Source organism: Oncorhynchus keta, chromosome 28 (assembly GCF_023373465.1).
Source record: "Oncorhynchus keta strain PuntledgeMale-10-30-2019 chromosome 28, Oket_V2, whole genome shotgun sequence".
Taxonomy (NCBI): domain Eukaryota; kingdom Metazoa; phylum Chordata; class Actinopteri; order Salmoniformes; family Salmonidae; genus Oncorhynchus; species Oncorhynchus keta.
In genome coordinates this window covers 10398999-10426742 of record NC_068448.1, presented here as the reverse complement: position 1 = coordinate 10426742, position 27744 = coordinate 10398999, and the positions used below count along the sequence as shown (strand labels likewise).

The window sequence follows — 27744 nt, the reverse complement described above, 5'->3', positions numbered from 1 at the left end:
AGAGAGAGAGCACAGAGGGAGAGGGAGGGAGGGAGAGAGAGCACAGGGGAGAGGGAGGGAGGGAGAGAGAGCACAGAGGGAGAGGGAGGGAGAGAGAGCACAGAGGGAGAGGGAGGGAGAGAGAGAGCAAAGAGGGAGAGGGAGGGAGAGAGAGCACAGATGGAGAGGGAGGGAGAGAGAGCACAGAGGGAGAGGGAGGGAGAGAGAGAGCACAGAGGGAGAGGGAGGGAGAGAGAGAGAGCACAGAGGGAGAGGGTCGGACAGAGAGAGAGCACAGAGGGAGAGGGAGGGAGAGAGAGAGAGCACAGAGGGAGAGGGAGGGAGAGAGAGAGCACAGAGGGAGAGGGAGGGAGGGAGAGAGAGCACAGGGGAGAGGGAGGGAGGGAGAGAGAGCACAGAGGGAGAGGGAGGGAGAGAGAGCACAGAGGGAGAGGGAGGGAGAGAGAGAGCACAGAGGGAGAGGGAGGGAGAGAGAGAGCACAGAGGGAGAGGGAGGGAGAGAGAGCACAGAGGGAGAGGGAGGGAGAGAGAGAGCACAGAGGGAGAGGGAGGGAGAGAGAGAGCACAGAGGGAGAGGGAGGGAGAGAGAGAGCACAGAGGGAGAGGGAGGGAGAGAGAGAGAGAGAGAGAGAGAGCACAGAGGGAGAGAGCCCCCCATGGGGATAAATAAGGTTCTAGTGCACCAGAGAAATCAACATCATGTAGCCCATCACGTCTCGCCAAATGTTAGACAGAGAATAAAAATAAATAATCACCTATTCATTAGAAACTACTTCCTGTATAAAAATATACATTCTACCGTATATGTTGGCTTCAGGATGGTTTCTACGTGGTTGAAGGTCAAAACCAAATTGTACGTTTGTGGGCTGGGAACTCTCGGAAGAAGGAAAAGCATGTCTGAATGAATCCTTTTTTTTTTCAGATTCTATGCTGCTGAAATTTGTATCGCTCTGAATTTCCTGCACGAAAAGGGAATCATCTACCGAGATTTGAAACTGGACAACGTCCTCTTGGATCACGAGGGACACATCAAGCTCACAGACTACGGGATGTGCAAGGTGAGACACTAAGAACTACTGCACAGTGTACTGTTATAGTACTGCTGAACTGTTACTGCTGAAGGACTTCTCATTCACTATGTAGAAGTGGATCAATACACTGGGTATCGAAGTCTCACACTTTTTCTTATTTTCTCTCTCCTACCATCTTTCTCTGTTATCCTCCCTGTATCTCTCCATCTTTAACTCTCTCTCTCCTCTCTCCTCCTCCATCTCTCTCCTACCATCTTCCTCTGTTATCCTCCCTGTATCTCTCCATCTTTAACTCTCTCTCTCCTCTCTCCTCTCTCCTCCTCCTCCATCTCTCTCCTACCATATTTCTGTTATCCTCCCTGTATCTCTCCATCTTTAACTCTCTCTCTCCTCTCTCCTCTCTCCTCCTCCTCCATCTCTCTCCTACCATATTTCTGTTATCCTCCCTGTATCTCTCCATCTTTAACTCTCTCTCTCCTCTCTCCTCTCTCCTCCTCCTCCATCTCTCTCCTACCATCTTTCTCTGTTATCCTCCCTGTATCTCTCCATCTTTAACTCTCTCTCTCCTCTCTCCTCCTCCTCCATCTCTCTCCTACCATATTTCTGTTATCCTCCCTGTATCTCTCCATCTTTAACTCTCTCTCTCCTCTCTCCTCCTCCTCCATCTCTCTCCTACCATCTTTCTCTGTTATCCTCCCTGTATCTCTCCATCTTTAACTCTCTCTCTCCTCTCTCCTCCTCCTCCATCTCTCTCCTACCGTCTTTCTCTGTTATCCTCCCTGTATCTCTCCATCTTTAACTCTCTCTCTCCTCTCTCCTCCTCCTCCATCTCTCTCCTACCGTCTTTCTCTGTTATCCTCCCTGTATCTCTCCATCTTTAACTCTCTCTCTCCTCTCTCCTCCTCCTCCTCCATCTCTCTCCTACCGTCTTTCTCTGTTATCCTCCCTGTATCTCTCCATCTTTAACTCTCTCTCTCCTCTCTCCTCCTCCTCCTCCATCTCTCTCCTACCATATTCCTCTGTTATCCTCCCTGTATCTCTCCATCTTTAACTCTCTCTCTCCTCTCTCCTCCTCCTCCTCCTCCTCCATCTCTCTCCTACCATCTTTCTGTTATCCTCCCTGTATCTCTCCATCTTTAACTCTCTCTCTCCTCCTCCTCCTCCTCCTCCATCTCTCTCCTACCATATTCCTCTGTTATCCTCCCTGTATCTCTCCATCTTTAACTCTCTCTCTCCTCTCTCCTCCTCCTCCATCTCTCTCCTACCGTCTTTCTCTGTTATCCTCCCTGTATCTCTCCATCTTTAACTCTCTCTCTCCTCTCTCCTCCATCTCTCTCCTACCATCTTTCTGTTATCCTCCCTGTATCTCTCCATCTTTAACTCTCTCTCTCCTCTCTCCTCCTCCTCCTCCATCTCTCTCCTACCATATTCCTCTGTTATCCTCCCTGTATCTCTCCATCTTTAACTCTCTCTCTCCTCTCTCCTCCTCCATCTCTCTCCTACCATCTTCCTCTGTTATCCTCCCTGTATCTCTCCATCTTTAACTCTCTCTCTCCTCTCTCCTCCTCCTCCATCTCTCTCCTACCATCTTTCTGTTATCCTCCCTGTATCTCTCCATCTTTAACTCTCTCTCTCCTCTCTCCTCCTCCTCCTCCATCTCTCTCCTACCATATTCCTCTGTTATCCTCCCTGTATCTCTCCATCTTTAACTCTCTCTCTCCTCTCTCCTCCTCCATCTCTCTCCTACCATCTTCCTCTGTTATCCTCCCTGTATCTCTCCATCTTTAACTCTCTCTCTCCTCTCTCCTCCTCCTCCATCTCTCTCCTACCATCTTTCTGTTATCCTCCCTGTATCTCTCCATCTTTAACTCTCTCTCTCCTCTCTCCTCCTCCTCCATCTCTCTCCTACCATCTTCCTCTGTTATTCTCCCTGTATCTCTCCATCTTTAACTCTCTCTCTCCTCTCTCCTTCTCCTCCTCCATCTCTCTCCTCTATCAGGAGGGCATCAGACCTGGAGACACCACCAGTACATTCTGTGGAACCCCCAACTACATCGGCCCTGAGATCCTCAGAGGGGAAGACTATGGTGAGTTCCTATTGTCAACAACACATACATGGAGGGAATGGGGAGAACATGAGCTCTGGGAATTTGCCTTTTAGACTGTTAAACTCAAAACAATAAAAAAAATGTGAAAGAAATGAACAGATCTCTCTCTCAAACCATTTCTGTCGTTACCATACTGTAACTGAATCTAACCAAGATGACTGACGGTTGCCTGTCGTCTCTCTCCAGGGTTCAGTGTTGACTGGTGGGCGTTAGGCGTGCTTATGTTTGAGATGACTGACGGTTGTGTGTGGTCTCTCTCCAGGGTTCAGTGTTGACTGGTGGGCGTTAGGCGTGCTTATGTTTGAGATGACTGACGGTTGTGTGTGGTCTCTCTCCAGGGTTCAGTGTTGACTGGTGGGCGTTAGGCGTGCTTATGTTTGAGATGACTGACGGTTGTGTGTGGTCTCTCTCCAGGGTTCAGTGTTGACTGGTGGGCGTTAGGCGTGCTTATGTTTGAGATGACTGACGGTTGTGTGTGGTCTCTCTCCAGGGTTCAGTGTTGACTGGTGGGCGTTAGGCGTGCTTATGTTTGAGATGATGGCCGGGAGGTCCCCTTTCGACATCATCACCGACAATCCTGACATGAATACCGAGGAGTACCTCTTCCAAGGTGAGAGAGCCTCTACTACAGTTTGGAGTGGATTCATGACAGCGCTTCTTACCTAGTGTCACACAGTGCTTCACATTGTTAAGTGTGACATCCACCACTACTACTACTAGGCAATATGTATGGTGGTGATGTATGGTGGCCATTTTGCGTCAAAAAACAACACATGCTCTGATCACATTGGCTACTCACTCCTCCACTCAAAGGGCATGATTATTCAGGATAACAGTACTTCACATGTCTTTAAATGTCTTACTATGTATATCTGGAAATGTGTATTTTGGTGCTCCAAAACCCCCTCAGAAAGCACACAAACACACCACGCGTCTCTCAATACAGTTCTTATTTATTTATTATGTATTTTGTGTTCAAAACGATAAAGATTTGCACACATGAAATAGGTATGAGACATTCGGATAGCTAGAGCCATACCACAGGGGAGCCAACTGCTTCTTGTGTGACACATTGGAAGGCTACCAGACGTGTCACGTTGTTTAAATATAATTGATTCAATGGGGATGCCGGTTATTTTATTTGTATGTGTTATACTGTACTACAACCCACCCTATACCTCGCTGGAGCGAACATTCCTCCATAACCCCCCAGCAGCTTGGGCATGAGCACCGAAACCCACGGGCATCTGCCAACCCTTTGGTCTTCCTCACGCCCCCACAGGGCAAGCAGCATGCTCCTGGATACCACCTCGCTAGCGGAAACAGGCCCCTCTATCCGTAGGGGGTGACCAGCCTTATGTCACCACCCTGACCAGTGCCAACCTCACCCTGGCCAACCCAGGCACACATGCCAACCCCCAGAACCATAGACTGACACACAGAGTTTGGGGTTGGCATGGTGATATCCAAAGTTCTAGAACAATCAGGTTCTTGCAGTTAGGTTCTAAGCCAGTGAGAGTGTTAGTGTCATGGAACATTTGGTGTCAACCTGGTGGGGGATAGTATTTGGCCAAGCTCTGTCTGTCTGTCTGTCTGCCTTTCCATCCATAATATGCTACACTCTACCATACTCTACCGCTCCCCAACGCTTCCTTCTGGTGACCACTAAACAACATCAGTGATCCTAACCCAGGCCCCAAGCCCCAGGCCCCAGGCCTCAGGCCCCAGGCCCCAGGCCAAATCTCTCTCCAGCCCCATATAGGGACCCCAGAAATCTGCCATTGTGCCCTTGAGCAAGGCAGGTAACCCCACACAACAGCTCCCCGGGCACCAGAAGGAAGTGCACTAGATATGGACTAGGGTGCCATTTGGTACACAGTCAGAGACTGATCCAGTTATCATTTCATTAGGACTCAGCGTACACAAACAGATCAGAGAGAGCTGAAGAGGAGGATAAACATCTCTACTCTTCCATCTGTAATCTGTTCATCAGAGAGCCAGGGATGTTCAACTGCTTTGCGTCTGCCTTGTCTCCACCTAGACACGTAATGTTTGTTATGACTGTGATTTTTTTATTTATTTTTAGGTCAATCAAGGATTCACTTGACCCCACAGAGAATGCATCTAAACAAATCTCTCCTTTGTCCTGCAGTGTACACGTCCCTTTATGGGTTTAGGGAACTCCATGTAGGCCAGGCCTACACCGATCCCATTAAATAGTTGTTATATGTGGGGAGGAATGAACATGTGTACAGCTCAGGAGGAAGGAGAGATTATAGGGACGTACCCAGAGTGTCAGTGGCTCCAACTAACCAACGAGGTCAGCTGCTACACAATACCACTAAACTGTTTTCCATTGTGGAAAACAGAACTTGTTGTCCTTCAGTGGTGTGTTGAGCCTGTGTGCCGCGAGTCTCAAGGAAGCAGTCACAGAGCAGAGCACCCTCCTCCTCCCCCTTTCCACCCCCTCGCTTGTACGCAGCAGACACAGGCACCCTTGGGCACCCACGGGCAGGCCAGATAGTGAATTGTTTGCCTCACTCCCTCCGCAGGATTGTCCTCCCTCTCTCTGTCTCATACATTCTTTCTCTCTCTCTCTCTCTCTCTCTCTCTCTCTCTCTCTCTCTCTCTCTCTCTCTCTCTCTCTCTCTCTCTCTCTCTCTGTCTCTCTCTGTCTCTCTCTGTCTCTGTCTCTGTGTCTCTCTCTGTCTTTTCCACACAGTTATTCTGGAAAAAACTATTCGCATCCCAAGGTCCCTGTCGGTAAAGGCTGCCAGCGTGCTGAAGGGCTTTTTAAACAAGGTGAGAGAAGAACACCGTAGTGTTCACCAAGTGTGTCCAATAAAGCGTGTCCCTCCCCCTCAGTGAAAACAGCATGCGAAGGACCGTGTTCAAGACACCATTAGGACAGCGCCATGACAGACACTCTGTGAAGGCCACATCCATTTGGCTGAGAGACAGAGTGTGTGTGTGTGTGGATGTTTTTACGTGTGTATATATAGGGCCTTCAAGAAAGTATTCACACCCCTTGATTTCCTCCACATTCTGCTGTGTTACAGCTTGAATTTAAGATTACATTTAGATGTTGTGTCTAATCTACACACAATACCCCATGTCATTTTGTGTAGATCGTTGACAAACAAAATCAAATTAAAACCATTTTAATCCCACTTTGTAACACAATGATGTGTTGGAAAGGCAAGGGGTGTGAATACTTTCTTGAAGGCACGTGCGTGCGTGCGTGCGTGCGTGCGTGCGTGTGTGTGTGTGTGTGTGTGTGTGTGTGTGTGTGTGTGTGTGTGTGTGCGTGTTTCTACGTGTTTGAGTGCATCATCCCTGATATACATGGCTATGATAAGAAACTATAGTGGGGGAGTGAATGGTCTTGGGGCTCTTCACATTTAACCTTTGCTAGTTATTATTACAATTATTGTACTGATGAAAATACCACATCCCCACTGTTGGGAGTCAGCAGGTGGGTGGTGGTTTGTCCAAATTACATACAGTATGTAGAGGGGCCGATGAAATAGACAGGGGGGGTAGCTAATACAGTGGGAAGAAAAAGTATGTGAACCCTTTAAAATTACCTGGATTTCTGCATAAATTGGTCATAATATTTTATCTGATCTTCATCTAGGTCACAACAACAGACAAACACAGTCTGCACAACGGTCAGGAGGAATTTTGGACCATTCCTCTTTACAAAACTGTTTCAGTTCAGCAATATTCTTGGGATGTCTGGTGTGAACCGCTCTCTTGAGGTCATGCCACAGCATCTCAATCAGGTTGAGGTCAGGACTGACTGGGCCTTCTGTTGAGCTTCAATTTACAGACTGATAGCCTTACATTCTCCTGCAAAATGTCTTGATAAACTTGGGGGTTTATTTTTCTGTCGATGATAGCAAGCTGTCCAGGCCCTGGGGCAGCTCCAAACCATGATGCTCCCTCCACCAGACTTTACAGTTGGGATGAGGTTTTGATGTGGGTGTGCTGTGCCTTTTTTCTCCACACAGAGTGTTGTGTGTTCCTTCCAAACAACACAACTTTAGTTTCATCTGTCCACAGAATATTTTGCCAGTAGTGCTGTGGAACATCCAGGTGCACTTTTGCAAACTTCAGACATGTGCCAATGTTTTTTTGGACAGCAGAGGCTTCTTCCATGATGTTCTCCCATGAACCCCATTCTTGTTTAGTGTTTTAAGTATTGTAGACTCATCAACAGCGATTTTAGCATCTTCCAGAGATTTCTGTAAGTCTTAACCTCATTGAGGATTCTGCGCTGTGCTCTTGCAGTCATCTTTGCAGGATGGCCACTCCTAGGGAGAGTAGCAACAGTGCTGAAATGTCTCCATTTAAAGACAATTTGTCTTTCCGTGGACTGATGAACATCAAGGCTTTTAGAGATACTTTTGTAACCCTTTCCAGCTTCATGCAAGGCAACAAGTCTTAATCGTAGGTCTCCTGAGATCTCTTTAGTTCGAGGCCTGGTTAACTTCAGGCAATACTTCTTGTGAATAGCAAACTCAAAATTTGTGAGTTTTTTTATGGGGCAGGGCAGCTCTAACCAACATCTCCAATCTCATCCCATTGATTGGACACCAGGTTAGCTGACTCCTGACTCCAATGAGCTTTTGGAGAAGTCATTAGCCTAGAGGTTCACATACCTTCTCCAACCTACACTGTGAATGTTTAAATAATGTATTCAATATAGACAAGAAGAATACAATCATTTGTGTGTTACAAGTTTAAGCACACTGTGTTTGTCTCTTGTTGTGGCTTAGATGAAGATCAGATCACATTTTATGTCAAATTTATGCAGAACTCCAGGTAATTTCAAAGGGTTCATTAAATGTTTCTAGCCACTGTAGGTGGCTTTGGAGAATTTGAGGTCAATCAAGGATTTACTTGACCCCCACAGAGAATGCGTCCCAATAATATCTCCTTTCTTCCGAAGTGTACACTTGTACACTTCCCTTTATGGATTTAACAGGAAATAACTGGTTTAAGGAACTCCATGTCGGCCAGGCCTCCACCAATCTTATGAAACGGTTTTTATAAGTGGCATATGACACAGGTAGAGGAGTAGTGTAAGGGTTTGTTTGAGGGAAATACATACTGAATTTAGTGTTTCATTTCAATAAATGTTACATCTCTACATTATACCAAGATCACATTGTTGTAAATTGCTGTAACTGGTGCGATAAACCAACACGTGCTTCTTTCTGCCTGTGCACTGCTTGCTCTTTGGAGTTTTAGGGCTGGGTATCTGTAAACCACTTTGACAACTGCTGCTGTTAAAACCAGTTTATATTTCATTGAGCACACAAACACATGAATCTACTAATTTCTCTCCATCTAACAGGACCCCAAAGAGCGTCTGGGTTGCCAGGTCCAAACGGGCTTCGCTGACATCAAGTCGCACACGTTTTTCCGCAGTATAGACTGGGACCAGGTAAGCCTCCAATCATATCCATTTAAACAGCGTAGAAGAGTAAATGTGAATAAACCCATCTTGATCGGTCAGTATCGCCTGTGGGAACCCATCTTGGTCGGTCAGTATCGCCTGTGGGAACCCATCTTGGTCGGTCAGTATCGCCTGTGGGAACCCATCTTGGTCGGTCAGTATCGCCTGTGGGAACCCATCTTGGTCGGTCAGTATCACCTGTGGGAACCCATCTTGGTCGGTCAGTATCACCTGTGGGAACCCAACTTGGTCGGTCAGGGTCACCTGTGGGAACCCATCTTGGTCGGTCAGTATCGCCTGTGGGAACCCAACTTGGTCGGTCAGTATCACCTGTGGGAACCCATCTTGGTCGGTCAGTATCACCTGTGGGAACCCATCTTGGTCGGTCAGTATCACCTGTGGGAACCCATCTTGGTCGGTCAGTATCACCTGTGGGAACCCATCTTGGTCGGTCAGTATCACCTGTGGGAACCCATCTTGGTCGGTCAGTATCACCTGTGGGAACCCATCTTGATTGGTCAGACACTCAGTATCACCCGTGGGACCCATCTTGATTGGTCAGAAACTCAGTATCACCTGTGGGAACCCATCTTGGTCGGTCAGTATCACCCGTGGGAACCCATCTTGATTGGTCAGAAACTCAGTATCACCCGTGGGACCCATCTTGATTGGTTAGACACTCAGTATCACCCGTGGGAACCCATCTTTATACGATGTATAAAAAGTGCTAGAATTTCTAAACTGTTCACCTCATAATAATTATATCATTTCAAATACTAAGCGCTGGAGTACAGAGGCTCCCCCCAAAACAAAAAAATAATGTCACTGTTCAAATAGTTGCTCATACACAGTGACCTGGACAGGATTCAGTGTTTCAGCACATTATTTGTTTCTAGTCAGTCTATCCTGTATATTCAACACAAACGACAGGAAATGCCTTGTTCACAGCCGTGCCTCCTTTTCTGTGACATGCTTTTATCAGTTCTCAATAGAATGTGTTAGTCAACAGCATCTCATGAGGTCATGTTTAAGACTCTGTAACATTTTTTTTTTAAAACAACAACGTAATAATACCTCTCTCAGGAAAAGCAGTAGAACTAGATGTATAGCCAACTGGTCTCTGTTACGATCATGTTTAGACGAGACCAAGACATCATGGGAAAGATGTTATGTCCTGGTTGTTAGCTGGTCAGATTACAACCAGATAAAGACGTATTTTTCAAGTTTCTAAAAAAACGTTGACGAAACGTGTTTATACAAACAGTAAAAACAACCTGACCATGCATATAAAAGAGGTCATAATGGCGTCCCTGTAACATGTATTGTCCACTGGTTTAGTCACTTCTACCTACTGACTATTACCAGCCATTGAAAGATTATTCTACAACGAAGAGGACTAAAGGTCAAGAGGGAATTGACAATCAATGGAAATAGTTGTTTTTCAGTTCAACATCTGTTTAGAATCTGTATAGGGGTTCCAGTCTTGGACTCATAGTTACATGTGAGAAGTTCTCATTGGTCCAAATTGTCTATACATTGATCCTGAAATGGAATACTTGGTATTTGGCCATTGGCCCAATTTTACTGCAAGAAATTCTAATTGGTCAACTACAGGCTAGGCTTGGATATAAACAACATCCTGTCTCTTTGTTCAGTGTAGAAAACACTGAGGACAGGAGAGAATAAACATTGACCATCTACTTTCCAGCATAAAAACTATGATTTGTTCTCTTTGAATAAATACATTTTTCTCGAAGTGATTTGTTTTGAGGTCTCTGTTATTGAAGAATAACATCAACTGCTAACACCAATCAGATACATTCTGCCAAGGTGGATTGCCGTATGGGTAGATGGGAGGGAACATCTTAATGGAACGAAGTGCAGCCCATGTCCATAACATACAGTAAGTGTGTCACGATCATCGTAAGAAGCGGACCAAAGCGCAGCGCGGTGAGAAATGTGCTGACACAAGCAACTAAGCCAAACACAGAAACAGACAAACTAGACATACAACATAGAATGCCCACTCAGATCACACCCTGACCAAACAAAACATAGAAACATACAAAGCAAACTATGGTCAGGGCGGGACAACGTGTCCCTGCTCAGTGCTGCTCCCCATACGCCACTGCTTATAACTATAACTATAAGAAATCTAAGATGTGTCAAATAAATGATATCCAGGTCAGTGCTCCAACTATGCTTTTGGTTTGCTAACTTGCTAGCTACAGTTGAAGTCGGAAATTTACATATGTTGGAGTCATTAAAACTCATTTTCCAACCACTCCACAAATTTCTTGTTAACAAATTATAGTTTTGGCAAGTCAGTTAAGACATCTACTTTGTCCATGACACAAGTCATTTTTCCAACAATTGTTTACAGACACATTGAATTATAAGTTAAGTAATCTATCACAATTCCAGTGGGTCAGAAGTTTTAGAAACTTCTAATAGGCTAATTGACATCATTTGAGTCAATTGGAGGTCTACTTGTGGATGTATTTCAAAGCCTAACTTCAAACTCAGTGGCTCTTTGCTTGACATCATGGGAATGTCAAAATAAATCAGGAAAGACCTCAGAAAAAGAAATTGTAGACCTCCACAAGTCTGGTTCATCCTTGGGAGCAATTTCCAAACGCCTGAAGGTACCACGTTCATCTGTACAAACAATAGTACGCAAATATAAACACCATGGGATCACACAGCCGTCATACCGCTCAGGAAGGAGACACGTTCTATCTCCTAGAGATGAACGTACTTTGGTGTGAAAAGTGCAAATCAATCCCAGAACAACAGCAAAGGACCTTGTGAAGATGCTGGAGGAAACAGGTACAAACGTGTCTATATTCACAGTAAAACGAGTCCTATATTGACATAACCTGAAAGGCCACTCTTCAAGGAAGAAGCCACTGCTCCAAATCTGCAATAAAAAAAAACAGACTACGGTTTGCAACAACACATGGGGACAAATATCGTACTTTTGGAGAAATTTCCTCTGGTCTGATGAAACAAAAAATAACTGTTTGGCCATAATGACCATCGTTATGTTTGGAGGAAAAATGGGGAGGCTTCCCCATGACTATCCCAACGTGAAGCATGGAGGTGGCAGCATCATGTTGTGGGGGTGCTTCACAAAATAGATGGCATCATGAGGCAGAACAATGATGTGGATATATTGAAGCAACATCACAAGACATCAGTCAGGAAGTTAAAGCTTGGTTGCAAATGGGTCTTCCAAATGGACAATGACCCCAAGCATACTTCCAAAGTTGTGGCAAAATGGCTTAAGGACAACAAAGTCAAGGTATTGGAGTGAGCCCTGACCTCAATCCCATAGAAAATGTGTGGACAGACCTGAAAAAGCGTGTGTGAGCAAGGAGGCCTACGAACCTGACTCATTTACACCAGCTCTGTCAGGAGGAATGGACCAACATTCACCCAACTTATTGTGGGAAGCTTGTGGAAAGCTACCCGAAACGTTTGACCCAAGTTAAACAAATTAAAGGCATTGCTACAAAATACTAATTGAATGTAAGTGTAAACTTCTGACCCACTGGGAATGTGATTGTCACACCCTGACCATAGTTTGCTTTGTATGTTCTATGTTTTGTTTGGTCAGGGTGTGATCTGAGTGGGCATTCTATGTTGGATGTCTAGTTTGTCTGTTTCTGTGTTTGGGCCTGATATGGTTCTCAATCAGAGGCAGGTGTTAGTCATTGTCTCTGATTGGGAGCCATATTTAGGTAGCCTGTTTTGTGTTGGGTTTTGTGGGTGATTGTTCCTGTCTCAGTGTTTGTTTGCACCAGATAAGGCTGTTTAGGTTTTCACGTTACGTTTATTGTTTTTGTATTGTTCGGTATTATCTTTATTAAAGATGTATCAAGATAACCACGCTGCGTTTTGGTCCGCCTCTCCTTCGACACAAGAAAACCGTTACAGTGATGAAAGAAATTAATGCTGAAATAAATCATTCTCTCTATTATTATCACATTTCACATTCTTAAAATAAAGTGGTGATCCTAACTGACCCAAGACAGGGAATTTTTACTCGGATTAAATGTCAGGAATTGTGAAAAACTGAGTTTAAATGTATTTGGCTAAGGTGTATGTAAACTTCCAACTTCAACTGTAAGTCGCTAGATGTTAAGATGAAGCTTCTTGCTTCAATCCCCTGATGGATCAATATCCCTGTTTCCTAAATAGTTTTGTGTGGGGTTTTTTCGGGGGTGTATGATGGTAGGAACATCAGGATCACACCCAACCCTAGTTTACAGACTTTTTTTTGGCCTAAAATACTGAACTTATCCTTTAATAAATGATTTCCCAACAGTTCAATATATCAGATTTGTCATGCAGAATTTTGATAAGTGCAATGTAAATTAACTGTGTTAAAAGTGTGATGATACAGAAGAACTCTCCAAATCACATTAAGCTAAATAGCGTAAGAGATGACCGGTAATCAAAGCCAACGCCTCAGTCTTTGTCTTAATGTTTTCCTTTTGGGGAAATTGCAGAGGGAGTCTCACCATAAAACAAAAACTATTTCTCAGTGTCAGTAATGAACCTTGACATGACATCAGTAATGAGCCATGACAAAGGGAAAGCTTGGGAAATTTGACCCCTTTGATATTTTCACCAACCCCTGTGAAACCTCCATGGTAAAAAGCTTGTTGAATCTGTGACTACATACCGCGGTGTGCCTCAGTGGCTGGTGGGAGTTGAAGGTGTGGAATTCGTACACACTGCAAGAAACCTAGCTGTCTCGGGCCCTGACAGAACTCCCGGGCTCGGCACAGCTCTGACTGCTGTTGTTTAACTATATTAATATGAATCACAACACAGGCTCCTAAGGGAGTGCCGGCTTTCCCTCTGAAGTGGTGACACCTTTGAAAATCATTACCTCATGCTCTTTTTAACAACACCTTCCTGCCAGAGAGCGAGACAGCTGTCAACTTGATGCTTTTTTTTCTTCAGTTGAGGCGTCAGTCATAATAGTGTCTTAGCGTTTGCCATCACATGTTGCCATCTAGAAACAAGATTGCAGACTGTTCCAGAGTGTAGTGCCAGAGAGAATGGTTCAGCATGCAGACTGTTCCAGAGTGTAGTGCCAGAGAGAATGGTTCAGCATGCAGACTGTTCCAGAGTGTAGTGCCAGAGAGAATGGTTCAGCATGCAGACTGTTCCAGAGTGTAGTGCCAGAGAGAATGGTTCAGCATGCAGACTGTTCCAGAGTGTAGTGCCAGAGAGAATGGTTCAGCATGCAGACTGTTCCAGAGTGTAGTGCCAGAGAGAATGGTTCAGCATGCAGACTGTTCCAGAGTGTAGTGCCAGAGAGAATGGTTCAGCATGCAGACTGTTCCAGAGTGTAGTGCCAGAGAGAATGGTTCAGCATGCAGACTGTTCAAGAGTGTAGCACCAGAGAGTGTTTCAGAATGCAGACTGTTCTAAAGTGTAGTACCAGAGAGGGGTTCAGAATGCAGACTGTTCTAGAGTGTAGCACCAGAGAGTGGTTCAGAACGCAGACTGTTCTAGGGTGTAGTACCAGAGAGTGGTTCAGAATGCAGACTGTTCTAGAGTGTAGTACCAGAGAGTGGTTCAGAACGCAGACTGTTCTAGAGTGTAGTACCAGAGAGTGGTTCAGCATGCAGACTGTTCTAAAGTGTAGTACCAGAGAGGGGTTCAGAATGCAGACTGTTCTAGAGTGTAGTACCAGAGAGGGGTTCAGAATGCAGACTGTTCTAGAGTGTAGCACCAGAGAGTGGTTCAGAACGCAGACTGTTCTAGGGTGTAGTACCAGAGAGTGGTTCAGAATGCAGATTGTTCTAGAGTGTGGTACCAGAGAGTGGTTCAGAATGCAGACTGTTCTAGAGTGTAGCACCAGAGAGTGGTTCAGCATGCAGACTGTTCAAGAGTGTAGCACCAGAGAGTGTTTCAGAATGCAGACTGTTCTAAAGTGTAGTACCAGAGAGGGGTTCAGAATGTAGACTGTTCTAGAGTGTAGCACCAGAGAGTGGTTCAGAACGCAGACTGTTCTAGGGTGTAGTACCAGAGAGTGGTTCAGAATGCAGATTGTTCTAGAGTGTAGTACCAGAGAGTGGTTCAGAATGCAGACTGTTCCTGAGTGTAGTACCAGAGAGTGGTTCAGCATGCAGACTGTTCAAGAGTGTAGCACCAGAGAGTGTTTCAGAATGCAGACTGTTCTAAAGTGTAGTACCAGAGAGGGGTTCAGAATGCAGACTGTTCTAGAGTGTAGTACCAGAGAGGGGTTCAGAATGCAGACTGTTCTAGAGTGTAGCACCAGAGAGTGGTTCAGAACGCAGACTGTTCTAGGGTGTAGTACCAGAGAGTGGTTCAGAATGCAGATTGTTCTAGAGTGTAGTACCAGAGAGTGGTTCAGAATGCAGACTGTTCTAGAGTGTAGCACCAGGGAGTGGTTCAGAATGCAGACTGTTCTAGAGTGTAGTACCAGGGAGAGTGGTTCAGAATGCAGACTGTTCTAGAGTGTAGCACCAGGGAGAGTGGTTCAGAAGGCCGTCTGTTCTAGAGTGTAGTACCAGAGAGTGGTTCAGAATGCAGACTGTTCTAAAGTATAGTACCAGGGAGAGTGGTTCAGAATGCAGACTGTTCTAGAGTGTAGTACCAGGGAGAGTGGTTCAGAATGCAGACTGTTCTAGAGTGTAGAACCAGAGAGTGGTTCAGAATGCAGACTGTTATAGAGTGTAGTACCAGAGAGTGGTTCAGAATGCAGACTGTTCTAGAGTGTAGTACCAGAGAGTGGTTCAAAATGCAGACTGTTCTAGAGTGTAGCACAAGATAGTGGTTCAGAATGCAGACTGTTCTAGAGTGTAGTACCAGAGAATGGTTCAGAATGCAGACTGTTCTAGAGTGTAGCACCAGAGAGAGTGGTTCAGAATGCAGACTGTTCTAGAGTGTAGCACCAGGGAGTGGTTCAGAATGCAGACTGTTCTAGAGTGTAGTACCAGGGAGAGTGGTTCAGAATGCAGACTGTTCTAGAGTGTAGCACCAGAGAGTGGTTCAGAACGCAGACTGTTCTAGGGTGTAGTACCAGAGAGTGGTTCAGAATGCAGACTGTTCTAGAGTGTAGCACCAGGGAGAGTGGTTCAGAATGCAGACTGTTCTAGAGTGTACTACCAGAGAGTGGTTCAGAATGCAGACTGTTCTAGAGTGTAGAACCAGAGAGTGGTTCAGAATGCAGACTGTTATAGAGTGTAGTACCAGAGAGTGGTTCAGAATGCAGACTGTTCTAGAGTGTAGTACCAGAGAGTGGTTCAAAATGCAGACTGTTCTAGAGTGTAGCACAAGATAGTGGTTCAGAATGCAGACTGTTCTAGAGTGTAGTACCAGAGAATGGTTCAGAATGCAGACTGTTCTAGAGTGTAGCACCAGAGAGAGTGGTTCAGAATGCAGACTGTTCTAGAGTGTAGCACCAGGGAGTGGTTCAGAATGCAGACTGTTCTAGAGTGTAGCACCAGAGAGTGGTTCAGAATGCAGACTGTTCTAGAGTGTAGCACCAGAGAGTGGTTCAGAATGCAGACTGTTCTAGAGTGTAGCACCAGGGAGTGGTTCAGAATGCAGACTGTTCTAGAGTGTAGCACCAGAGAGTGGTTCAGAATGCAGACATAAAGATATAAAATGCTATACCTACTAGCACTACCCATCTCTGGTCTTACAGTTCAGTACCCGGTCTTTTAAAGCCCCCTTTGCCCCATGCTGTTGATTTACTAATTAGTCCTGCCACATCAGCATCTGCGTTTCCACCATCATCCTGACTGCCGTGGCGATGAACCACACCATCATCTCCTTGTCCCTCTGGAGTCCTCCCTGCCTCTGTATCACACACATGCACACTCTCTATTTGTCTCTCTCTGTCTCTCTCTCTCTCTCTCTCTCTCTCTCTCTCTCTCTCTCTCTCTCTCTCTCTCTCTCTCTCTCTCTCTCTCTCTCCATCTCTCTCTCTGTCTCTCTCTCTCTCTCTCTCTCTCTCTCTCTCTCTCTCTCTCTCTCTCTCTCTCTCTCTCTCTCTCTCTCTCTCTCTCTCTCTCTCTCTCTCTGCATGCTGGGAGTGTTTGGTGCATGCTGGGAATTGTTTGAGTTAAGGAGTGCGTGTGTTGTGGAGAGTTAGATATTCACAACTTTCTTTCGGTTTGCTATTTCTTGGTGGCTTTTTCTGATTTTCTTCTGTGCATGATTAAGGTTATTCTTTTTGTTGTGGTAGAATTAAGTATTTTGTTTTTCGTATCGAAATCACCCTGATTTTGGTGGGGATGGCAGCCCGAATGGGGATGCTGTCCCTGTCACTTCGGCACGGCTTTAGGTGTGTTACTGAAGCTACTGTCACGGTGGAGGAGTTTCTGGTCGCCGTAGGAGAGAAGGTAGGCTATGAGAATGTTGCTTATGCATCCCGGATGAATAAAGCGGTGGTGGTACTTCTTAAAGAAGAGTGTCTGGTTGATCGTATGGTTGAGCATGGTGTACTTCTTAAAGAAGAGTGTCTTGTTGATCGTATGGTTGAGCATGGTGTACTTCTTAAAGAAGAGTGTCTGGTTGATCGTATGGTTGAGCATGGTGTACTTCTTAAAGAAGAGTGTCTGGTTGATCGTATGGTTGAGCATGGTGTACTTCTTAAAGAAGAGTGTCTGGTTGATCGTATGGTTGAGCATGGTGTACTTCTTAAAGAAGAGTGTCTGGTTGATCGTATGGTTGAGCATGGTGTACTTCTTAAAGAAGAGTGTCTGGTTGATCGTATGGTTGAGCATGGTGTACTTCTTAAAGAAGAGTGTCTGGTTGATCGTATGGTTGAGCATGGTGTACTTCTTAAAGAAGAGTGTCTGGTTGATCGTATGGTTGAGCATGGTGTACTTCTTAAAGAAGAGTGTCTGGTTGATCGTATGGTTGAGCATGGTGTACTTCTTAAAGAAGAGTGTCTGGTTGATCGTATGGTTGAGCATGGTGTACTTCTTAAAGAAGAGTGTCTTGTTGATCGTATGGTTGAGCATGGTGTACTTCTTAAAGAAGAGTGTCTTGTTGATCGTATGGTTGAGCATGACGTACTTCTTAAAGAAGAGTGTCTGGTTGATCGTATGGTTGAGCATGGTGTACTTCTTAAAGAAGAGTGTCTTGTTGATCGTATGGTTGAGCAGGGTGTACTTCTTAAAGAAGAGCACCTTGTAGATGGATGGTTGAGCATGGTGTACTTCTTAAAGAAGAGTGTCTGGTAGATCGTATGGTTGAGCATGGTGTACTTCTTAAAGAAGAGCGTCTTGTAGATCGTATGGTTGAGCATGGTGTACTTCTTAAAGAAGAGTGTCTGGTTGATCGTATCGTTGAGCATGACGTACTTCTTAAAGAAGAGTGTCTGGTTGATCGTATGGTTGAGCATGGTGTACTTCTTAAAGAAGAGTGTCTTGTTGATCGTATGGTTGAGCATGGTGTACTTCTTAACGAAGAGTGTCTTGTTGATCGTATGGTTGAGCATGACGTACTTCTTAAAGAAGAGTGTCTGGTTGATCGTATGGTTGAGCATGGTGTACTTCTTAAAGAAGAGTGTCTTGTTGATCGTATGGTTGAGCATGGTGTACTTCTTAAAGAAGAGTGTCTGGTTGATCGTATGGTTGAGCATGGTGTACTTCTTAAAGAAGAGTGTCTGGTTGATCGTATGGTTGAGCATGGTGTACTTCTTAAAGAAGAGTGTCTGGTTGATCGTATGGTTGAGCATGGTGTACTTCTTAAAGAAGAGTGTCTGGTTGATCGTATGGTTGAGCATGGTGTACTTCTTAAAGAAGAGCACCTTGTAGATCGGATGGTTGAGCATGGCGTACTTCTTAAAGGAATGTTTATTCAAGTTACGCCACTTTTTTCTCCGTCAACAAGGGTAACAATTTCAAATGTACCGCTACTTATTCCTAATGAGCTATTGGAGCGCGAGATATTGCGCTTTGGGAAGTTCGCCAGTTCAATTAAGGTTGTCCCGTTGGGTTGCAAACACCCGGTGTTGAAACAGGTAATGTCATTTCGGCGACAGGTGTTTGTTTTTGGACTCACCGGAGCAGACTTTAGAGTTATCGTTTAAAATCAAGTATGACAATAGAATATTGTATATGGCTTATGCTAGTACGGGTAGTCAACAGTGTTTTGAGTGTGGGGATGTTGGTCATAATCGACATGCTTGCCCGAAAAGGGAGAAGGCCGAGTGAGGGGCGCAGGTGGTCATCGTAACGCCTGGGCCCACTGATGTAGGGAGAGGTGGACCGACAGCGGTAGAGCAGCCAAAAGCACCTGTTGCTGAGGAACAAGTTATCCGTGTTGAGGGCACGGAGTTGCAACTTGTATTAGAGGGAAATGTTATGCTACAGAAAAGTATTGTTGTAGAAGGTAAGGATATATCTGAAGAGCCAGTTCTTCAGACTGGTGAGCAGGTGCCCAGTACGAGTGCTGGGTTAAAGGAGGGGGTTCATGTGGAGCTAGGCTCCCAGGTAGTGGAGGAGATGCCCACTATGAGTAACGGGGTACAGGAGGGGGTTCATGTGGAGCTAGGCTCCCAGGTAGTGGAGGAGATGCCCACTACGAGTGCTGGGGTTCATGTGGAGCTAGGCTCCCAGTTAGTGGAGGAGATGCCCACTATGAGTAATGATGTTCAGGTGGGGCTAGTCTCCCAGTTAGTGGAGGAGATGCCCACTATGAGTAATGATGTTCAGGTGGGGCTAGTCTCCCAGGTAGTGGAGGAGATGCCTGGTACGAGTGATGAGGTGCAAGTGGGGAGTGTTGAAAGGGATGTGTTAGAGGGGAGTCAGTTGTCTGTGGTCTCAGCTGAGGATCAGGAGAAGGATATGACAGCAGCTGGTGAGGACTCAGTTTATGATATAGAGGAGGTAAATGAGTTTCTGGATCAGACTTTTGGGAAATCTGTCAAATTGGCAGATTATTTTGATGTTGATAAGTTTGTGAGGTCAGCTGTGATGTTACAGAAGACGGTGGGGTTAGACCAATTGAGTGAGAAGAAGCGATTTCGCTTGAGGAAATGTATTACTGCTGTTGCTGCAGCAAAAGGGGGTTGGAAACGTAGTCAGGTTAAGAGAAGAAGAAAAGAATAATGATGATGATCATGCTTCATGGGGTGTCTTTTTTCTCTTTGGTTTCTCTGTGGTTTCTTCTGCTTTTCTTTTCTCTTTTCTACATGGAGGTACGGAGGGGAGGGTCTCTCAATATTAATGGGGGAAGGGACAGGAATAAAAGGGCTTGGGTATTAGAAGTAATAAAACAGAAAAGGCTTAATGTAGTTTTCCTACAGGAGACACATAGTGATGAGGCAAATGAGGTTGACTAGGGTATGTGGTGGGAGGGGCAGCAGGTACTCAGTCATGGTACTAATTTCAGTGCTGGGGTGGCAATCTTGTTTTCCTCAGGCTTAGGGGTGACTGTGGTATCTACAACAGAGATTGTCAAGGGGCGGGTTTTAGGTGGATGTTATGTTTAAAAATAAATATATGTATGTTTATGTTCCTAATGAGGGTATAGAGCGTATTGCTGTATTTGATCAAATAAAGGAAACCTTAAGACAGTGTGATCAAGAGGGGTGTATGGTTTTAGGGGGGACTGGAACTGTACAGTGGATTTTATTGTTGATCACACTGCTGAAGAACCTGCGGTCAACCACTTGCCTGTCTGGCCTATTAACTGAGTTTGAGCTTTCTGATGTGTGGAGAGTAAGGAATGCCAAAGTTAGGCAGTACACATGGCTAAAAATTAATGAAGGTTGTGTCAGTGCAGCAAGATTAGACAGGTTGTATGTATCTGAGCAATACTGTAGTAGGGTTGGAAGGTGTGCCATTACTCCTGTGGGTTTCTCTGATCATCATATTGTTACTGTTGATATTCACTTGTCCTGTCCACGAAGGTCATCACCTTACTGGTATATTAATGTTAAATTGTTACATGATGTCATGTTTTGTGAAAGGTTTTTGTTGTTTTGGGAAAAAGGGAGGGTTATAAAAGGGAATTTTGAGTCATTGAGACAATGGTGAGTATACTGCTCAACAGTATACTGCTCTGTCTAAAATTTAAGTTAAAGAGACTATCAAGGCCCTTGAACAGTACATCAAGTCTATTGAATTGAAGCTGCTCACTCAGAACAACCCTGGACTAGTCATGAACTTACAGGACAAAAGACATGAACTGAGGTCGTTTCTGCATGAAAGAGTGAAGGGTGCCTTGATTAGGTCGCGTTTCGCTTCTCTCAAGGATATGGATGCTCCTAGCGCTTAAAAAAAAACCTAAGACAGTCGACATTTCAACGTAAACAGATGGTCTGCCTTCGTCTCCCTGATGGGAAGGTGACTACGGATGATATTGAAATGCGTCAACATGCCGTGGATTTCTACTCGGCCCTCTATAAGGCGGAGGATTGTGACTCTCTGTGTACTGAACAGTTGTTACACGGTCTTCCTCAATTGGGACCTGAGCAGAGAGTCGCATTGGACTCTGACATTACACTGCAAGAGCTGTCCACAGCAGTTATGCAGCTCTCAACAGGCCTTGTCAAGCACTTTTGGGGGTCTATTGGGGAGGATTTTTATGAAGTTGTGTGTGAATCTTTTCATGAGGGTTCGCTTCCTGTATCCTGTCAACGTGCGATGCTTTCACTGTTGCCAAAAAAGGGGGATTTGGCTCTCATAAAAAATTGGAGACCTGTTGCTTTGCTGTGCGCTGAATACAAATTTGTTTTTAAATGTCTCTCAAACAGGTTGAAAGAGAATCTGGGATTGTTGATCCACAAGGACCAGTCCTACTGTGTACCTGATCGCTCTATTGTTGACAACTTGTTTCTGATGAGAGATGTTTTAGACATTTGTAAACTGTCTGATGTAAATGTGGGTTTACTTTCTTTGGATCAGGAGAAGGCTTTTGATCGTGTGGACCACCAGTAGTTCTTTAAAACAATGACAGCCTTTGGGTTTGGGGATGTGTTTTTGTGTTGGATGAATTTACTGTAAGCTGGGGCCTCGTGTATGGTGAAGGTGGGTGGTGGTTTGAGTTGCCCCATCCCTGTCCAAAGGGGCATCAGGCAGGGATGCCCAATTTCAGAGCAGTTATATATATAGTCTGGCGATTGAAGCAATTCGTTGTTTTTTAAGAGCGAAGCTTACTGGTTTCTCTGTGCCAGGTGTAATGAAGGATCCCACGATAGCACTGTCTGCGTATGCAGATGACGTGATAGTTTTATTACAGGGGGTGGGGATGTTAAGGTTCTCTCAAACGCTTTAAAGGTGTATGAGGGGGCCTCCTCAGCTAGAGTCAATTGGGGAAAGACTGAAGCACTGTGGGCAGGTCGGCTTCAAACGGGGTCCACTCCACGGTTACCAGGGGGGCTTCAGTGGGGTCCGCTCCACGGTTACCAGGGGGCTTCAGTGGGGTCCCCTCCACGGTTACCAGGGGGGCTTCAGTGGGGTCCGCTCCACGGTTACCAGGGGGGCTTCAGTGGGGCAGAGATGGGATGAAGAATTTGGGAGCTTTTCTAGGCTCCGATGTCTTTCAGAAAAAGAACTGGGAGGGTGTATTGGAGAAAGTGTGTGCCAGACTGTCAAGGTGGAAATGGGTCCTGCCCCAGCTGCCACTGCACGAGGGTGGGCAAGGCCTGGTGGACATTTCCTCTAGAATCATGGCTTTCCGGCTTCAAGCAGCCCAGAGATTGTTGTACAGAGACAGTTCTAGCTGGGTCGAAACAGCCTACATATTGATGAGGAGAGCGGGCTGTTTGGGCTTAGACAAGCACCTTTTCCTCTTAAAGCTGGAGGGGGGTGATTTGCCTGGCCTGGCTCCATTTGACGAGTCTGTTATGCAGGCTTGGAGAGTCCTTGTCAAGTCCCGTAAGGCCTGCACGCCACCAGGGATGTGGCTTTTTGAAGAGCCTCTTTTTCACAACACTGCCATCCAGTCCCGTGTTCTGGGTTCAGCCAGCCTACGTTCATGCCTGTTAGGCGTGGGGTGTACCAAGCTGGGTCATCTGATGCGGAGCAGGAGCAGATCGTTGGAGGAGCTAGGAGAAAGAGCGGGGATCCGATCATCTCGCCTACTGAGGAAGGTTGTCGCTGAGGTCTGCATCTCCTTGCCAGTGCTTAATTTGCAGTATGTGACTGACACTTCCAATTCTGATCGGTGGAAGGAGGGTCTGGATTATGTGTTCCCTGCACTGATTGTTAGTGCTGCGATGAGGGCATTCAAGGAGGATGTGGGGATGCTGCTTTCCTTCGATATCCCGGAGCTGGGGGAGTTCAAGGAGGTGGGAAAGAAGGCCATGTACAGAATATGTGAAAAGGTGTCCTATGCCTCTTCCCTGGAAGGGGTAAAATCGACGAGGTGGGCGGGTGTTCTTGGTCCGAGTGCCTCTCCAAAAGGCTGTTGGTGATCATTATATAAACTGCCTATTGATAAGAGGACAGCTGACCTCCAATGGAGGATAATACATGGAGCTACTGTATAGCCACCAACATGCATCTGGTACACCTGGACCCTACTGTTGGGGAGGGGTGTCCATTCTGTGCTGAGTCTGAATCTCTGCCACATCTGTTTTTACTGTGTCCCAGGTTGGTCGGGATGATTGAACTGATCACTGATTGGTTCTCAACATTGGGAGAGGTTTTCTCTTCCCAACTGTATATATTTGGGCCAAAGTACAGGTTCAGTCAAAAGGGTGTAGTTGTGTTGCTTAATTTTGTGTTAGGGGCAGCAAAATTAGCGATAAGGAAGACCGGAAAGAACCTTATTCGGGGAAAGTGGTCTGTGGATGTGGTGGGAATGCTGGAGGGAATGTTGGCAGCGAGGGTTGAGTTTGCCTATTATAAACTTGAATAGGATCTGTTTATGAGTATATGGGGTATTCAGAGGCTGTTGTGTTTAGTTACTGTGGAGGAGGAATTGGAGTTGTGTTTTTAATTGATGTGTAACTGTGTTTTTTTACGAGTATTTATTGTGTGGTGGGCCCCCAGACCCAATAAAGATTATTTAAAACCCCCCAAAATAATCTCTCTCTCTCCCTATCTCTCTCTCCGTCCGTCTCTCTCTCCCTCCGCCTCTCTCTCCCTCCGTCTCTCTCTCTCTCTGTCTCTCTCTCCCCGTCTCTCTCTCCGTCTCTCTCTCTGTCTTTCTCCCTCCGTCTCTCTCTCTGTCTTTCTCCCTCCGTCTCTCTCTCTGTCTTTCTCCCTCCGTCTCTCTCTCTCTCTCTCTCCCTCCGTCTCTCTCTGTCTCTCTCTCTCTCTCTCTCTCTCTCTCTCTCTCTCTCTCTCTCTCTCTCTCTCTCTCTCTCCGTCTCACTCTCTCTCTCTCGTCTCTCTCTCTGTCTCTCTCCATCTCTCTCCGTCTCTCTCTCTCTCCGTCTCTCTCTCTCTCCGTCTCTCTCTCTCTCTCCGTCTCCCTCTCTCTCTCTCCGTCTCTCTCTCTGTCTCTCTCTCCGTCTCTCTCTCCGTCCGTCTCTCTCCCCTCCATCTCTCTCTCCCTCCGTCTCTCTCTCCGTCTCTCTCTCCGTCCGTCTCTCTCCCTCCGTCTCTCTCTCTCTCCCGTCTCTCTCTCCGTCTCTCTCTCTCCCGTCTCTCTCTCCGTCTCTCTCTCTGTCTTTCTCCCTCCGTCTCTCTCTCTGTCTTTCTCCCTCCGTCTCTCTCTCTGTCTTTCTCCCTCCGTCTCTCTCTCTCTGTCTCTCTCCCTCCGTCTCTCTCTCTCTCTCTCTCTCTCTCTCCCGTCTCTCTCTCTCCATCTCTCTCTCTCTCCGTCTCTCTCTCTGTCTCTCTCTCCGTCTCACTCTCTCTCTCTCTCTCCCTCTCTCTCTCTCTCTCTCTCTCTCTCTCTCTCCGTCTCTCTCTCTGTCTCTCTCTCCGTCTCTCTCTCTCTCCATCTCTCTCCGTCTCTCTCATCAGCATATAGCAGCTATTTCACCTCTGTGTCAAATAGTGTGAGTCCTGGGGCTGGAGAATGGTCCAACATGTCTGCTAATTCATTGATGTAAATGTTGAAAAGATTTGGACTCAAACTGCATTACATTTACATTTAAGTCATTTAGCAGACGCTCTTATCCAGAGCGACTTACAAATTGGTGCATTCACCTTATGACATCCAGTGGAACAGCCACTTTACAATAGTGCATCTAAATATTTTAGGGGGGGTGAGAAGGATTACTTATCCTATCCTAGGTATTCCTTAAAGAGGTGGGGTTTCAGGTGTCTCCGGAAGGTGGTGATTGACTCCGCTGTCCTGGCGTCGTGAGGGAGCAGCCTTGTCTCACACCTCGACATTGTGAAAATGATTGTTCTTTGGTTTGTGATTTTTATTGCACACTTGTTTTCTGTGTACATACATTTTATTAAGTCATATATCTTACCACCAAGACCACTTTGGATCATTTTGTAGAATAGCCCGTCGTGCCAAATAGAATCAAATGCTTTTTTAAAGTCAATAAAGCAAGCAAAGATTTTGCATTCTTTTTTTTGGTGGACGTGTTTATTAATTAGTGTGTGTAAGGTGCATATATGGTCAGTAGTGAGGTGGTGTTTATTAATTAGTGTGTGTAAATGTCACGTTCTTTCAAATCGAACCCAGAAGCAGACCAGGACAAGGAGAGTAGGAAGAAGGTGAGTATTTATTTACAAGTGAATGTGAATGGGTAGATATATCCAGGTGGCGTAGCGGGCAGCGGTGGTGAGTTGATGGGAGTAAATAGGTGGATCCAATGGGGTAGCGGAATCCTCCGACACCAGGCGGGAATGGGGTAAATGATCCGGGTGAGTAACTGAAGACAGAACAAACGGAGGTAAGTTTAAGGCAAGCAATTAAAAAACAACAAAACAAATTCTATCAACTTGAGGCTGATACTATGGCACAACATACTGTTCATGGCTAACGATCCGGCAGGGAATGGATGTCAGGTCCGGGCTTATGAAGAGGTGAGATGATGATCAGGACCAGGTGTGCAGATAGCTGATGGGATACAGGTGCGGGTAATCAGAACTCCCAACTGGCTACATTGCCCGGCAACCAGACAGGGTGCGTTCCAGGAGCCGGAAAAAACACTCCAGGACAGAACACAGGCAAAAAAACAGACTCAGGAAACGGGATTCGTGACAATATATGGTCAGTAGTGAGGTGGTGTTTATTAATTAGTGTGTGTGTAAGGTGTATATATGGTCAGTAGTGCGATGGTGTTTATTAATTAGTGTGTGTAAGGTGTATATATGGTCAGTAGTGAGGTGGTGTTTATTAATTAGTGTGTGTAAGGTGTATATATGGTCAGTAGTGCGATGGTGTTTATTAATTAGTGTGTGTAAGGTGTATATATGGTCAGTAGTGCGATGGTGTTTATTAATTAGTGTGTGTAAGGTGTATGTATATATGGTCAGTAGTGAGGTGGTGTTTATTAATTAGTGTGTGTGAGGTGTATATATGGTCAGTAGTGAGATGGTGTTTATTAATTAGTGTGTGTAAGGTGTATATATGGTCAGTAGTGCGATGGTGTTTATTAATTAGTGTGTGTAAGGTGTATATATGGTCAGTAGTGCGATGGTGTTTATTAATTAGTGTGTGTAAGGTGTATGTATATATGGTCAGTAGTGAGGTGGTGTTTATTAATTAGTGTGTGTAAGGTGCATATATGGTCAGTAGTGAGGTGGTGTTTATTAATTAGTGTGTGTAAGGTGTATGTATATATGGTCAGTAGTGAGGTGGTGTTTATTAATTAGTGTGTGTAAGGTGTATATATGGTCAGTAGTGAGATGGTGTTTATTAATTAGTGTGTGTAAGGTGTATATATGGTCAGTAGTGCGATGGTGTTTATTAATTAGTGTGTGTAAGGTGTATATATGGTCAGTAGTGTGATGGTGTTTATTAATTAGTGTGTGTAAGGTGTATATATGGTCAGTAGTGAGGTGGTGTTTATTAATTAGTGTGTGTAAGGTGTATATATGGTCAGTAGTGAGGTGGTGTTTATTAATTAGTGTGTGTAAGGTGTATATATGGTCAGTAGTGTGATGGTGTTTATTAATTAGTGTGTGTAAGGTGTATATATGGTCAGTAGTGCGATGGTGTTTATTAATTAGTGTGTGTGAGAATGTATATATGGTCAGTAGTGCGATGGTGTTTATTAATTAGTGTGTGTAAGGTGTATGTATATATGGTCAGTAGTGAGATGGTGTTCATTAATTAGTGTGTGTAAGGTGTATATATGGTCAGTAGTGGGGTGGTGTTTATTAATTAGTGTGTGTGAGGTGTATATATGGTCAGTAGTGGGGTGGTGTTTATTAATTAGTGTGTGTAAGGTGTATATATGGTCAGTAGTGCGATGGTGTTTATTAATTAGTGTGTGTGAGGTGTATATATGGTCAGTAGTGCGATGGTGTTTATTAATTAGTGTGTGTAAGGTGTATATATGGTCAGTAGTGCGATGGTGTTTATTAATTAGTGTGTGTAAGGTGTATATATGGTCAGTAGTGAGGTGGTGTTTATTAATTAGTGTGTGTAAGGTGTATATATGGTCAGTAGTGCGGTGGTGTTTATTAATTAGTGTGTGTAAGGTGTATATATGGTCAGTAGTGAGGTGGTGTTTATTAATTAGTGTGTGTAAGGTGTATGTATATATGGTCAGTAGTGCGATGGTTAGGGAGAAAGCCAATTTGACATTTACGTATTACGTTTTTTTCTTGAAGAAAGGTTTGAATTCATGAATTCAAAATGCTACAGAAAACCTTTCCCAAGTTACTGTTTATGCAAATTCCCCTCTAATTATTGGGGTCTGATTTGTCTCCACTTTTGTGGATAGGGGAGATGAGCCCCTGGTTCCAGACATCAGGGAAGTAGCCAGAAGTTAAACCCATGTTGAACAATTTAAGCACAGCATTTTGTAACTCAGGTGTGCTGTTTTTCAGCATTTCATTTCTGATGTTGTCTAGACCACAAGCCTTCTTTGATTTAATAGATTTTAGCTTTTTATTTAGTTCTTGTTTGGTTATTGGGTAATATAATGGATTTTGGTTGTTTTTAATGACTGATTCAAGGATGTTAAATTTTTCTTTAATTTCTAATTGGTTCTGTTGTAAAGTCTTTTTGTGGGATGTTTTTGTATAGATTATCAAAATAGGTTTTCCAA

At 45.0% G+C, this 27744-nt stretch overlaps 1 protein-coding gene and 2 long non-coding RNA genes across 8 annotated transcripts in view; 2 read left to right on the top strand and 1 right to left on the bottom strand.

Annotated features, from left to right (window-relative positions):
• Nucleotides 1-27744, top strand: part of LOC127913179 (protein kinase C zeta type-like) — a 183332-nt gene that overhangs the window by 128061 nt on the left and 27527 nt on the right. For all 3 annotated transcript variants that reach the window (XM_052484759.1, XM_052484758.1, XM_052484757.1), the window contains exons 9-13: nucleotides 923-1058; nucleotides 3031-3118; nucleotides 3630-3749; nucleotides 5862-5941; nucleotides 8502-8591. In XM_052484759.1, coding sequence (XP_052340719.1) covers nucleotides 923-1058; nucleotides 3031-3118; nucleotides 3630-3749; nucleotides 5862-5941; nucleotides 8502-8591 — 514 coding nt within the window. The remainder of the gene's footprint in view (nucleotides 1-922; nucleotides 1059-3030; nucleotides 3119-3629; nucleotides 3750-5861; nucleotides 5942-8501; nucleotides 8592-27744) is intronic.
• Nucleotides 8674-9110, bottom strand: LOC127913183 (uncharacterized). Of its 4 annotated transcripts, none has more exons than XR_008085091.1 (3): nucleotides 8934-9110; nucleotides 8835-8900; nucleotides 8674-8801 (listed from the first exon to the last, which is right to left on the bottom strand). It is a non-coding gene; the product is annotated as an uncharacterized LOC127913183 (long non-coding RNA). The 4 variants fall into 4 exon arrangements; XR_008085093.1 differs by having other exon boundaries at nucleotides 8967-9110; XR_008085090.1 differs by having other exon boundaries at nucleotides 8679-8735; nucleotides 8802-8900.
• LOC127913182 (uncharacterized) lies at nucleotides 25780-27217 on the top strand. Its single transcript, XR_008085089.1, has 5 exons — nucleotides 25780-25829; nucleotides 25881-25982; nucleotides 26089-26190; nucleotides 26403-26657; nucleotides 26918-27217. It is a non-coding gene; the product is annotated as an uncharacterized LOC127913182 (long non-coding RNA).